This window comes from Bos indicus, chromosome 7 (assembly GCF_029378745.1).
Source record: "Bos indicus isolate NIAB-ARS_2022 breed Sahiwal x Tharparkar chromosome 7, NIAB-ARS_B.indTharparkar_mat_pri_1.0, whole genome shotgun sequence".
NCBI lineage: Eukaryota > Metazoa > Chordata > Mammalia > Artiodactyla > Bovidae > Bos > Bos indicus.
In genome coordinates, this window is record NC_091766.1 from 6,828,212 (window position 1) to 6,842,165 (window position 13,954).

Consider the following 13,954-nt stretch of genomic DNA (forward strand, 5'->3'; position numbering starts at 1 on the left):
ACCAGTCAATCCTAAAGGAAATCAACCCTGAATTTTCATTAGAAGGACTGATGCTGAAGCTCCGATACTTTGGCCACCTGATGTGAAGAGCCAATTCACTGGAAAATTCCCATCACCAGCCATTTCCCTGATGCTGGGAAAGGTTGAAGGCAGGAGGAGACGGGGGAGGCAGATGAGATGGTTGGATGGTTTTATCGACTTCATGGAGAGGAGTCTGAGCAACTCCAGGGAATAGTGAAGGATAGGGAAGCCTAGTGTGCTGCAGTCCATGGGATCACAAAGAGTCAGACAGGACTGGCGACTGAACAATGGCAGCTGGGCATTTTAGATGAAGGCAGGAGGAGACGGGGGAGGCAGATGAGATGGTTGGAATACAGTGTCAGCAGGGCTAGGAGGACAAAATCTTTTGAGGAAACAGACTTCCAAGTGCCAAAAGTACTCTCACAGTATGTGTGCTGTGCTTAGTTGCTCAGTCATGTCTGACTCCTTGCAATCTTCTGTTCGTGGGACTCTCCAGGCAAGAATACTGGAGTGGGTTGCCATCCCTTCTCCAGATCTTCCCAACCAAGGGACTGAACGCCGGTCTCCCACATTGCAGGTGTTCTTTACTGTCTGAGCCACCAGTGAAGCCCCAAACGCTATACATAAATTACCTGTAACCTGCTTTTCTCCATATTTGGAGGAATTTGAATCACACCTGAATTTCATCCTTGGCAGTGTTGTATAGGACAATAGTTGCTCAGTTGCGTCTGAATCTTTGCGACCCCATGGACTGTAGCTTGCCAGGCTCCTCTGTCCATGCAATTTTCGAGGCAAGAATCCTGAAGTTGGTTGCTATTACCTTCTCCCGGGGATCTTCCTGACCCAGGGATTGAAACTGGGTCTCCTGCATTGCAGGCAGATTCTTTACTGTTTGAGCCACCAGGGAAGCTGCAGTCAATGAACGGACCTCTGTAGACCATACTGATTGTGCTAGACCGGAATCTCTCAAACTTTGCTGCACGGTGGGGTCACCAGGGGAGCTCTGAAAAACCTCCATGATGGAAGCCCACCCAGGAAGCACCGGTGTGTTTTTTGATTCTTGCTGCCCTGGGTCTTTCTTGCAGTGTATAGGCTCTGTTGGGTGTGTACACTTCTCTAGTTGTGGCGCTTGGGCTTAGCTGTCCCAAAGCATGTGGGATCTTAGTTCCCCCAATCAGGGAAGGAACCCACGTCTGCTGCACCAGAGGGCAGATTCTTAACCACTGAACCAGCAGGGAAGTCCCAGCATCAGTGGTTCTTAATGCTCCCTTGGGGAGCCTACCATAGATTTTGAGAACCACTGTGGTAGACTGTCAGCCCTCAATAAACCACATCTCCTGGTTGTCCGTGCCCAGAGAGGGTTTGGCAGTGACTTGTGTTGGCCCCATGGAATAGGTTACAAGAAGAGATTCTGGAAGACCTCTGGCACCATGCAAGTCACTGTAACTTACGTGAAATAAACCATACCTCATGAAGCAGAACCTCCCAGCTGAGCTTGGTCAACCCACAGAATCATGAGAAAGCCCATTGTTTTCGGTCTGTTTTGGAGTGGTCTGATGGGCAGGGAGAACTGGAATAGCCGTCTTCCCCACTGCCAATGCATGCTTTTCAAAGCACCACATCATGCCTGAAGACCCCAACTGCTGACTCATGGGTGGTAAAGGCCTGAAAGCACTTTCCAGTCAATGGGGGAATCTGCCCCAAGCAGCCACTGCTAATGAGACAGTACGTCACCTCCCTTAGGTGGGTTGCAAAGCACAGGTGAAAACCTGTCATCTAATTTTTCCAAATTGAGGGATAATGGTTTTGCAGTATGGACATTCTCTGTGAGTGACAATACAAGAGGCAACATTTCTAGTGGCAGTCAAACAGCCTGTAATTAAGCTACTCAGACTTATACTTAATAACTTTTTTGTTTTATTCTGCATTCCACATGTGGCAGTCCCCAAACCCAATATTTGTTTTTTTTTCCCTTTCTATTCTTTCGGCATCTCTGTCAACACACTTTCTCCCAATAGCAAATACAACTTGATTTTCATCTGCTGGGTACACAGAGACCCTCAAAGATCCTGGCTCTCCAGTATGGGGACCTGAGTCCTTCCTTTCAATTGTGTGCACGTCTGTCTGTGCTGGGGCTCTGCCTTGGTGAATGCCAAACGCGTCATGTACCAACTCTGAATAAATACAGGGGGCTGCTTGGAGCCCAGGGTTGAGGGTCAGATGGCAGGCTGTGTCTGGCTGGGTTCCCTTACAAAGAAAGTTGTGTTGACCGGCAATGTCTGCCATGGTGACACCCACTAGACCCATGTCTGGAATGGGGATGCTGGGAGAAGCGGCTACACGCTGGCCACAGGATCAGAAAGGGACGAGGTGTATGTCCCATCGGTGCCTTAGGTGGTGGTTCTGTTTCCCAGGCTGTCCTGCTTCACTGCCAGGTGGCTGAGGAAGCAGTCTGAAGGCTACGGAGCTCCAAGTGGCTTCTCCAGGCCCTAGGAGAGCACAAGCTCCAAGCTAGAAAGAACTTAGAAGGGCAGCCCGTGCAGGGCTCTACAGGGATGTACATGCTCAGGGCCGCGACGACATCAGCTCTTTGTTCTCTGGAGTCAGTTTTAGCCACACAAAGCCAGCTGGCTGGCTGTTGAAGAGTCAGAAGCAATTTGGGGTTAAGAACACTTTTCCACAGCACTTACCCAGAAATAACCTTCATCTCTGGATAAACTTTTCAAACTAAGAGGTCTCTCTTCTATGTGCTACTGAGAAATCAAAACTGAGGAAAAGGACAGTCTTCCTTTAATCAAGTTCCAGAATGAGGACACACAGCTTTGCAAAGCACTGTCTCAGCAGAAGACGCAAGGATGTGTGCACAGAATGTTTCTAGAAAATACCAAAGGCCCCAAACATAGCCGCGACGTTGCCTTCTGCCCCTCCTCGATGCCACTCGGTACCCATGGTGGGCCTGCTACTTGGTCCAGCTGACTTTGGGAATGTCATAGTGCTCTGTGAGCGTGTCCAGGTGTCTGTTGAAGTCCTGGGAAAGCCAAGGGGAAATGCCATGTCAGCAGTGCCCAGTCCCCTTTCTCCATGCTCTCTCTTCTCAGTGAACCCCCACCCCGTCTCAAATCCACCCTGCTAGGCCTCCTGGATGCCCTTCCCTTAAATGACCCTGGGGAGGTTGGGTAGATCTGCCAGCACGCCAATGCTCCTCTGCCAGGCTCCCAGCCTCTCGGCCCAGCCTGGCCCCTATGTGGCCCAGTCTCCCCCACCAGCACGTGACGTACCTCTACTCTCTGCTTGTGGGTTTTGGATGCTTTCTTCAGGATCCTTTCCATTTGCTGAAGAGAGGAGAGAAGTGGAGGTGAGTCACATGCCTGGTGCAGCCTGGGCCAGCCTGGCTCTCACACTCAGTATGGCTGCAGGTCTCAGGATATACACCTCGCCCCTCCCTTGACTCCACTCAGGAGGGTCTAACAGGGATGCGTGGCCATAACATGCCCCACTAGGAACTCTCATCAGCTGCCGTTTGGTCTGAGTGGTGGGAGACATACTACCATTGACTTAAGGAGACCCTGCTGGGAGCTATATATGCGCTTCCTGCATCCTTGGGCAACTGACTGCTTTCCCAGTTTGCAGAAAAAGAAAAGTCTCAGAAGGGGTCTGAGGAAGGATAATAAATGAGGAAGGCAAAGGACCTGACACATAGTAGGAGCTTAAGTGACAGTGTGTGCGTGCTCAATCGCGTCCGACTCTCTGCAACCCCATAGACTATAGCCCACCAGGCTCCTCTGTCTATGGCATTTTTCCAGGCAAGAATACTCAAGTGGGTTGCCATTTCCTTGTCCAGGGGATCTTCCCAACCCAGGAATCGAACCCGTGTCTCCTGTATCTTCTGTACTGGAGGCAGATTCTTTACCACTGAGCCTCCTGAGTGATGGTACACAGTATCAAGGGGGCTACATGATCCAGATCACCTTGACAAGCATAATGCTGGAACATCCATCCTGTACCACCATGCCCTCCCCCATTCCTTGCTTAACACCAGCGGTACCTGGTATGAGTTAAAAGCACGTGATGCAGAGTCAGACTGACGTGGGGCCACACCTGGCTCTCACTCACTAGCTGGGTGACTGCGGCCAACTCACTGTGGTGCTCCTCCACCTCCCCTGCAAATGAACCCAGCTGCCTGGTACTGCTGCCCCGGTGCAGTCCCCTACCATGCTGACTCTGGGCTGGTCCTGTGACACAGTTTACTTAACAGAATCCAGTGCCAGTGCTGAAAACATAAGAAGACTTAGCAGCTTTTGCTTTGTGTTCTTAGAAGCTAGTCATCATGCGCGAAGTCTGATGACCTTGCTGGAAAGGACGGACCTGGAGAATGAGATGACGTGTGGGGAGGGATGTCCTGGAAGGAGCACTGAGGTACCAGACATGCCATGGTGAAGCTATCTCAGATGTTCCAGCCCAGCTGGGCTCCAGCTGCCATCTTGGTATACCAGGTTCCCAGGGAGGCCAGCAGAAGAAGCACCCAATTAAAGCCAGTCAACCCAGGGAAGCTTGAGATACACTGTAGACTGCCACCTGGCTGTCTCCTTTGCTGCCTCCTCATCTCCCTCTGTATCCAGCTGGCTCCCACCTAGCTGACACTTCCTCTCTCTCTCAAGTCTCTGCTTTGTCCATCCCTGCCTCTTCCTGCTGTGAGTCCAGTGGGGTTCGTGTCTCCTCACAAGAGGCCATGCTGACCTGACCAGCTGTCACCAATGCCAGGCACTTGGCGGGGCTCTGCCCTCCCTCCTCCCACTCCATGCACCAAATTCACAGGCTATCACGGGTGCTGTCACATACCCCACTTCACAGACAAGAAAAAACCAGGACCAGAGTGAAGAGTGGGTGATGGAGCTGGAGATGCCAAGCCTTGACCCTTTCCACCAGGCTGGAGCCTTCTAGGAGCTGTCCAGCCTACAACACCCACTGTGCTCAATCCAACACTCTTCCATGAGAGAATCTGCATTTCCCAACTGTCCTCGCTTTGCCTGCACCTGCTCCCCCACGCCCCTCTCCTCCATCAAACAAAACCCTCAGGAGTACTTCATTTCCAACAACAAAAATTTCACCTTGATCTTCTACCCTCCAGCTGGAGGAGTTTCTCCATTCCCTTTGACAGCAAATCTCCTGAGACTCATTTCAAATCCTTGTCTGCACCTCTGCCTTTCCCCACCCCAACGTGGATCCACTCAAATCAGTCTTCCTTCCCTCCCCACCACAAACGCCAACCAACGGCTCAGAGTGCAGTTGATCACTTCTAATTAAAAAAAATTTTTTTTAAGGAATTCAGGGTAAATCAGATTTATTTATGGCTGTGTGAGGGTGGGCTCTTAATGGTGGTGTTCGGTCTTTCTCTCTAGTTGTGGCACTTGGGTGTAGCTGTCCTGCAGCCTGTGGGATCTTAGTTCTGTGGATCCTTCACCACTGGACCACCAGGGAAGTCCTGCTTATTCCTCCTGGAACACTTTCTCCACTCAGCTCCTAAGAACATGCTCTCTCCTGGTATCCTTCTGGCTTGTGCTCCCTTGCAATCTCCTCTCTCCCACCCTCTGATCATCAGAGGTTTGATCCTAGACCTCTTCTGTCATTATGCCTCCTCAAAGGATCTCATGCAGTCCCAGAACAACTACCCAGACCTTTCCTCCAAACCGCAGGTTCAGGTATCAAAGAATGTCCATGAGAATTCTCTGCCTGAATTTTTAACAGGCACTCAAATTTAACCTCTAAAACCAAGATCTTTCCTTTTTTTGGCTGCACTGGGTCTTTGTTGCAGCATTCGGGGTCTTCACTGCCATGCATGCTGCCTTGCTGCACACAGGCTTAGCTGCTTCAAGGTAAGTGGATCTTAGTTCCCTGACCATGGATGGAACCCATGTCCCTTGCACTGGAAGACAGATTCATGACCATTGGAGTGTGTGTGTGTGTGTGTGTGTGTGTGTGCGCGCGTGCGCGCACGCGCAAGCTCTGTTGCTCAGTTGCCCCACGGACTGTAGCCCATCAGGCTCCTCTGCTCATGAAATTTTCCAGGCAAGAATACTGGAGTGGGGCAATAAGAGAAGCCACTTCAATGAGAAGGCCTCACAATACAAGGAAGAGTAGCCACTGCTGGCCACAACTAGACAAAAAGCCCTCACAGCAATGAAGACCCATTACAGCCAAAAACAAATAAAATTATATATATATAAAGAATACTGGAGTGGGGTGCTGCTTCCTACTCCAGGGGATCTTCCTGACCCAGGGACTGCATCTATGTCTCCTGTATTGGTACCATGTCTCCTGCATTGGCACCATGTCTCCTGCATTGGCAAGTGAATTCTTTACCACTAGTGCCACCTGGGAAGCCCAAGAAGTCCCTAAAACTAAGATCTTGCTCCCCCGCTTTATAGAAACCTGCTTTACTTATAGTCCTTCCAATTTCAGTAAACCAGTACCTCCATTAACCCAGCTTCTCCCACCAAAAATCTTGATCATCCTTGATTCCTCTTTCCCAACCCACACCCAACCCATCAGCTTATCTGGCTATTCTTCCTTCAAAACCTATCCCAAACCTGATACCTTCCATTACTTCCACTATGACTGCCCTACTCTGAGGGGCCATTATTGGTCATTTTGACAGTTGTATGAATCTCTCTCTCCCATGCCATCCCAACTCCAGCAGTAAAATCCCAGCCCTGCCTCTGACTAGAATCTTAAGGAAGCAGCTTAGCATTCACTTGTTAAATCCTCACCACAAACCTACTGGTTTGAGGCTGGGACTTGAGTCCATTACAGAGATGAAGAAATTAAGGTGTGGGAGGTGAGCCAGCTCGCCCAGAGTTACATCATCAAGAGCAGTGGAGACAGAATGGGACGCAATCTTGTCAAAGCCAGTGAGTTGTCTCTCTCTCTTTTTTCTCCTATGACTCAATTAGGCCTGGAAGTAATGAGTTAACTTTTGCTGATATTACTGGACCAAACCACCAAGTCAGGGTTAGTGTTTCTCAGCCTGGGCACTAATGACATTTTGGGCTAGATCAATCTTTGCGTGGGCGGGGTGGGGGTGGGGGGCCCACATTGTCCCAAACACTAGCAGCACCCCTCCCCACCCCTCAACACACCCAAGTTGTAAAAAAAGAAAAAAAAAGTCTCTAAACAAAAAGTCTCTAAACATTGCCGAGGTGGGGGAGGAACAACATCCCGGTGGGAACCAGGGGACCTAGACTGATTACTCCCTCCCCCAAGCATAATGGGCAGAACTTATCTATCCCACGCTGACCTATCCTTCCGTCACCTGAATTTATTAAATATTTAACATGAAGAGAATTCATTCATCAGAGCTTGAAAATACAACATATTTGAAGCTGCCAAAGTTGTCATGCAAACACTTTGTGGTGACTTACAGCAGCGGGTACGCTCATTTAACATCAACTGTGAACATCAACTGAGCACTGACTTTATGCCAGACTAAGTGCCATTTATCCACGTCACCTCATGCAAAGTTTCCATCCCTCTTAGGAGACAGCATTATCCTGACCCTTATATTTGTGGAAACTGAGGCACCAAGAGGTGAGTCACTGACCCAGTGTCACGGGGCAAATGAGCGACAGCGTTGGAATCCAAACCTGGGTCTCTGTCTCTCCCCTTTGTGGTCCACTCTGGCCGAAGAACCTTCTTGTCCTCCCCACCGTGAACTCTTCCTCTCTTACGCACTATCTTCTCCCCGGAATTAAGGTCCTCTCTGACCGCTCTCCCTCCCCCGTGCGTCCCGGGTCTTGCCTCTGAATCCATCCAGGGAGACCCCGACTCGCGATGAGGGGCATCCCGAGGCTTCCCACCCGCCTTACCCGCTTCTCCTGCATCTTCTCAAATGCCGCTTGGGCCGGTGTCCGCTTGTCCAGTCCGCGTCGCTTCTCCTCCTCGTTCTTTTTGCTCGTTCCCATCGCTTCCAGGAGTTTCGCCTTGTCTTTGTCCTTCTTTTTCTTCTTCCTAGAAGATGAGTTGGGTAGGAGAGGTGGATAACGGCGCATTTGAGGGCAACACCCGGAGGTCTCAGGGAGAGGCTTAAAAAAGAGAATACAGGGCCTCCTGGGATCTCAGGACTTACCGCTTAGTCACTCCGAGCTCTGCGACGCCTTTCAGCTTCAGGGGCCCCTTTTGGACCTGCTCGTAGGCCTCCATGGCCTCCTGGAAAGTTCAGGACGTAAAACGCCACACTTCCGGTTTGATAGCCCCTCCCCCATACCCGCCTCCCTTCGTTTTTATTGGTCATCTCGGCGGCGCGCATGCGGTCTTGGAATCTTGACTTAAGCCACACTTCCGGGTTCCGGGCGGCTGGCCGGCAGAGTCAAGCTCGTCTCAGTCTTTGCATCCTGTTTCCTGCCAATATTGCCGACTTTGGCTCCCGACCCCGATTTCCCCCGCCTTGGGAGCCTGGACCCGGGAAGCCAATTGAACACAGGCCGTATTTCCTAAAACCCAGCGTTTTCTTGGGGCTTCCCTGGTGGCTCACACTGTAAAGGATCCGTCTGCAATGCGGGACATCTGGGTTCCATCCCTGGGTTGGAAAGATCCACTGGAGGAGGGCACGGCAACCCACTCCAATATTCTTGCTTGGAGAATCCCGAGGGGTAGAGGAGCCTGATGGGCCACAGTCCATGGGGTCGCAAAGAGTCGGACACGACTGAGCGACTAAGCACAGCACAGCAACGTTTTCTTGAGTGGTTTGCACGTATTTGGATATTGTGTTCTCTGTCACTGCCATATTTGAGGGTTCAATGGATAAACTGATTTTGTAAACCGTGTAAGTAATCGTTAGTTTTTCAGGTAAATGAGGATAGTATGTGAAATACTTTTGTGGTATTTAAAATATTTTTAAAAATCGATTTATTTGGGGTACAATTTATAGACAGTAAAATGCACCCATTTAAATTGTACCCTTTCACGAACATTGTAACTTGTATGTTGTTTTGTTGTTCAGTCACTAGGTCGTGTCTGACTCTGCCACCTCATGGCCTGTAGCCTCCAGGCTTCTCTGTCTGCCACTATCTCCCAGATAGAGCCCAGACTTGCCCAGACTCATATCCATGGAGCCTATGATGCCATCCAACCATCTCATCCTCTGTGGTCCCCTTCTGCTCCTGCCTTCAATCTTTCCCTGCATCAGAGTCTTTTTACAGTGAGTCAGTTCTTCGCATCAGGTGGTGAAAGTATTGGAGTTTCAGCTTAAGCATCATTCCTTCCAATGAATACTCAGAGTTGATTTCCTTAAGGCTTGACTGGTTTGATCTCCTTGCTGTACAAAGGACTCTCAAAAGTCTTCTCAGCACCACAATTTGAAAGCATCAATTCTTTGGCACAACTCATTAGCATTAAATACGTTCACAGTATTGTGCATCTATCTATTTATTTTTTATCAGATTACAAAAGATACACAAACATTAACTGTGGAATATGTAATTTAAAAAAATACAGAAAAACCCAAAGAAGACATTAGAACCCATCTAGGGGAAAAAAAAATCTGTTGCTGTGTTAATTTCTTTATTTCAATCTCTTATCTCTAATTTTAAAAAGTAAAAATGGGATCTTACTCCATGCTTGCTTTCTCTTTGACTCTTTTCTCTATCAGAATATCATGACTGCCTTTATGGATTTTTTTTATTTTTTCTTTTCATGTATTGAGTTAAAATTTTTTAATGTTGAATTTTTAATACTGAGGAAAACAGGGAAGAAACCTAAAATCTCCCATAATTTTTTTCTAACATTAAAAATAAATATATATATACACACACACACACACACACACACACACACACATACGTGCGCATGCTCCATGTAAGAAAACCATGCAGTACAGAAAAGGTTAAAAGAAAGAAAAAAAAGGAAAACAAGAGTAGAAAAACAAAAGAGTAGAAACTTCCCGTTTCTTTCCAAACCGATGAACACGTTCATTTTGATTCTTTACAGCACAGAAATGTGTGTTGGTTGTTGTATAGTCACTAAGTCATGTCCGATTCTTTGAGACCCCATGAACTGGAGCCTGCTAGGCTCCTCTGTCCATGGAATTTCCCAGGCAAGAATACTGGAGTGGGTTGCCATTTCCTTCCCTCAGGGAACTTCCCGACCAGGGATGGCACCCACATCTCACACATGGTAGGCAGATACTTTACTGCTGAGCCACCTGGGAAAGAGAAAAGTGTGTATATGCCTATATAGGCACATATATATATATATATATATATATATATATATATATATATATCTGTGTGATGTTCTTGTATTTCTGTCTCTGATTTTTCTTATCAAAATATCTCGAAACGCTTCACAAGAAAGCAGGTCCACCTCTACCCCACCTTTCTCAAAGCTGCATGTCTGGTGGCTGAGTGACGCCCTCCCCAGTGACCATCTACCTGCCCATAAATTTCACCTGACTTTTGCAAGTGGCCTGAATCTGTAGCTGGCATATTGACTGCAGCACTTTCACAGCATCATCTTTCAGGATTTGAAAGAGCTCAACTGGAATTCCATCACCTCCACTAGCTTTGTTCGTAGTGATGCTTCCTAAGGCCCACTTGACTTCACATTCCAGGATGTCTAGCTCTAGGTGAGTGATCACACCATTGTGATTATCTGGGTCGTGAAGCTCTTTTTTGTACAGTTCTTCTGTGTATTCTTGCCACCTCTTCTTAATATCATCTGCTTCTGTTAGGTCCATACCATTTCTGTCCTTTATTGAGCCCATCTTTGCATGAAATGTTCCCTTGGTATCTCTAATTTTCTTGAAGAGATCTCTAGTCTTTCCCATTCTATTGTTTTCCTCTATTTGTTTGCATTGATCACTGAGGAAGGCTTTCTTATCTCTCCTTGCTATTCTTTGGAACTCTGCATTCAAATGGGTATATCTTTCCTTTTCTCCTTTGCTTTTCACTTCTCTTCTTTTCACAGCTATTTGTAAGGCCTCCTCAGACAACCATTTTGCTTTTTTGCATTTCTTTTTTTTGGCGATGTTCTTGATTCCTGTCTCCTGCACAATGTCAAGAAACCTCCATCCATAGTTCATCAGGCACTCTGTCTATCAGATCTAGTCCCTTAAATCTATTTCTCACTTCTACTGTATAGTCATAAGGGATTTGATTTAGGTCATACCTGAATGGTCTAGTGGTTTTCCCCACTTTCTTCAATTTCAGCAAATTTGCTATTTTTTCAATATGCCAGCAAATTTGGAAAATTCAGCAGTGGCCACAGGACTGGAAAAGGTCAGTTTTCATTCCAGTCCCAAAGAAAGGCAATGCCAAAGAATGCTCAAACTACCGCACAATTGCACTCATCTTACACACTAGTAAAGTAATGCTTAAAATTCTCCAAGCCAGGCTTCAGCAATACATGAACCGTGAACTTCCAGATGTTCAAGCTGGTTTTAGAAAAGGCAGAGGAACCAGAAATCAAATTACCAACATTCACTGGATCATCGAAAAAGCAAGAAAGTTCCAGAAAAACATCTTTCTGCTTTATTGACTATGCCAAAGCCTTTGACTGTGTGGATCACAATAAACTGCGGAAAATTCTGAAAGAGATGGGAATACCAGACCACCTGACCTGCTTCTTGAGGTCAGGAAGCAACAGTTGGAACTGGACATGGAACAACAGACTGGTTCCAAATAGGAAAAGGAGTACGTCAAGGCTGTATATTGTTACCCTGCTTATTTAACTTCTATGCAGAGTACATCATGAGAAACGCTGGGCTGGAGGAAGCACAAGCTGAAATCAAGATTGCTGGGAGAAATATCAATAACCTCAGATATGCAGATGAGACAACCCTTATGGGAGAAAGTGAAGAAGAACTAAAGAGCCTATTGATGAATGTGAAAGAAGAGAGTGAAAAAGTTGGCTTAAAGCTCAACATCCAAAAAACAAAGATCATGGCATCCGGTCCCATCACTTCATGGCAAATAGATGGGGAAATAGTGGAAACAGTGTCAGACTTTATTTTTTTGGGCTCCAAAATCACTGCAGATGGTGACTGCAGCAGTGAAATTAAAAGACACTTACTCCTTGGAAAGAAAGTCATGACCAACCTAGAGAGCATATTAAAAAGCAGAGACATTACTTTGCCAACAAAGGTCCATCTAGTCAAGGCTATGGTTTTTCCAGTAGTCGTGTATGGATGTAAGAGTTGGACTGTAAAGAAAGCTGAGTGCTGAAGAATTGATGCTTTTGAACTGTGGTATTGGAGAAGACTCTTGAGAGTCCCTTGGACTGCAAGGAGATCCAACCAGTCCATCCTAAAGGAGATCAGTCCTGGGTGTTCATTGGAAGGACTGATGTTGAAGCTGAAACTCCAATACTTTGGCCACCTGATGCGAAGAGCTGACTCATTTGAAAAGACCCTGATGCTGGGAAAGATTGAGGGCAGGCGGAGAAGGGGACAACAGAGGATAAGATGGCTGGATGGCATCACCGACTCGATGGACATGGGTTTGGGTGGACTCCAGGAGTTGGTGATGGACAGGGAGGCCTGGTATGCTGCAGTTCGTGGGATTGCAAAGAGTCAGACACAACTGAGCTGAACTGGAACTGAACTGAATCTGTAGCAGTGGAATTGCTGAGTCCAAGAGTATCTGCGTTTATGCATTTAAATTTGTATTTCTGTTGCCCAAACTGTGCCAGGGACTTTTTTGGGAGGGCATTAGCAGTGTGGAGAGGGAGAAAAAGTGAAAAGAAGCAAGCTCTCATAAATCTAGAGGGGGCCTGACGAAAGAGGGCAAGATGTCAGCCTTTTCCCATTCTACCTGCAGGGGGCAGCAAACGACTGCCCAATTTCCAGCCATAGGCTCAACCTTTGGCTAGCTGGAATTGACGAGATTGCCAAGGAAGGAACAGCTTTCCCATGCCAGCGCAACCAGGTAATACCAACTTCTCAGGGAGGGACAGGACAGACTCAGGTGGGAAGATCTGTTCTCCCCTAGGCAACCCAGCGGCTTAGGAGCTCCCTTTTTGTCACTTCCAAGGCTGTGTGCCCTGGAGCAAGTGGCCTGACTTCTTTGAATTTCTCTTCCCTCTATTATAAAATGAGAATGATGATCACAACAACAACAGGTAATACTTACATGAATTCATATGGATAACCTCATTTACTCTCACAGTCACCCTTTTATGTAAATCATCCTCAGTTCAATTCAGTCACTCAGTTGTGTCCAACTCTGCAACCCCATGGACTGCAGCATGCCAGGCTTCCCTGTCCATAACCAACTGTTGGAGCTTGCTCAGACTCATGAGCATTGAAACAGTGATGCCATCCAACCGTCTCATCTCACCCTCTGTCGTCCCTTTCTCCTCCTGCCTTTAATCTTTCCCAGCATCAGGGTCTTTTCCAATGAGTCAGTTCTTCACATCAGGTGGCCAAAGTATTGGAGTTTCAGCTTCAGCATCAGTCCTTCCAATGAATATTCAGGACTGATTTCCTTTAGGATTGACTGGTTTGATCATCCTAATTATACATTAATAAAACCCTAACCCTAAACCTAATTTTAATTAACATCCTAGTTTTATATTAACAGGTATAGAAACTGAGGCACAAATGTAATCCATGCATACTGAGTGTTCGGCCCTTGTCACCCACTATGAGGCCATCGTCTCAAATAAGAGGATTACTTTTATAAATCTTTTTATAAAGACTATGCATTATTTTATAAATCTTAGGAAAGTGTTTCTCAACTTTTACTCCCCATTATTACCTTCTAAAGAGACCACTTTAATTTAATTTAAAGAGACAGTTAAATACTGATGAATTAAGATTTTGTCAGGGAGGTTTAAGCTTTGGAGGGCCACTTTGTGGCCTATTGAAATATTTGTTTTCTTGTCCCCTACTCTTCCGAACCAGTTTTCATCCTCTTGAGGGTGATTAATTTCACTGATAATT

The 13,954-nt window shown here is 47.0% G+C and overlaps 1 protein-coding gene across 1 annotated transcript; it reads right to left on the reverse strand.

Moving 5' to 3' along the window:
- Positions 1–1,915: 1,915 nt before the first annotated feature.
- Positions 1,916–8,273, reverse strand: FAM32A (family with sequence similarity 32 member A). The gene is made up of 4 exons (XM_070792611.1): positions 8,144–8,273; positions 7,884–8,025; positions 3,300–3,353; positions 1,916–3,049 (listed from the first exon to the last, which is right to left on the reverse strand). The coding sequence occupies exons 1-4, from the start codon at positions 8,215–8,217 to the stop codon at positions 2,981–2,983; spliced, it is 339 nt and encodes a 112-aa protein (XP_070648712.1). The 5' UTR covers positions 8,218–8,273; the 3' UTR covers positions 1,916–2,980.
- Positions 8,274–13,954: the final 5,681 nt, after the last annotated feature.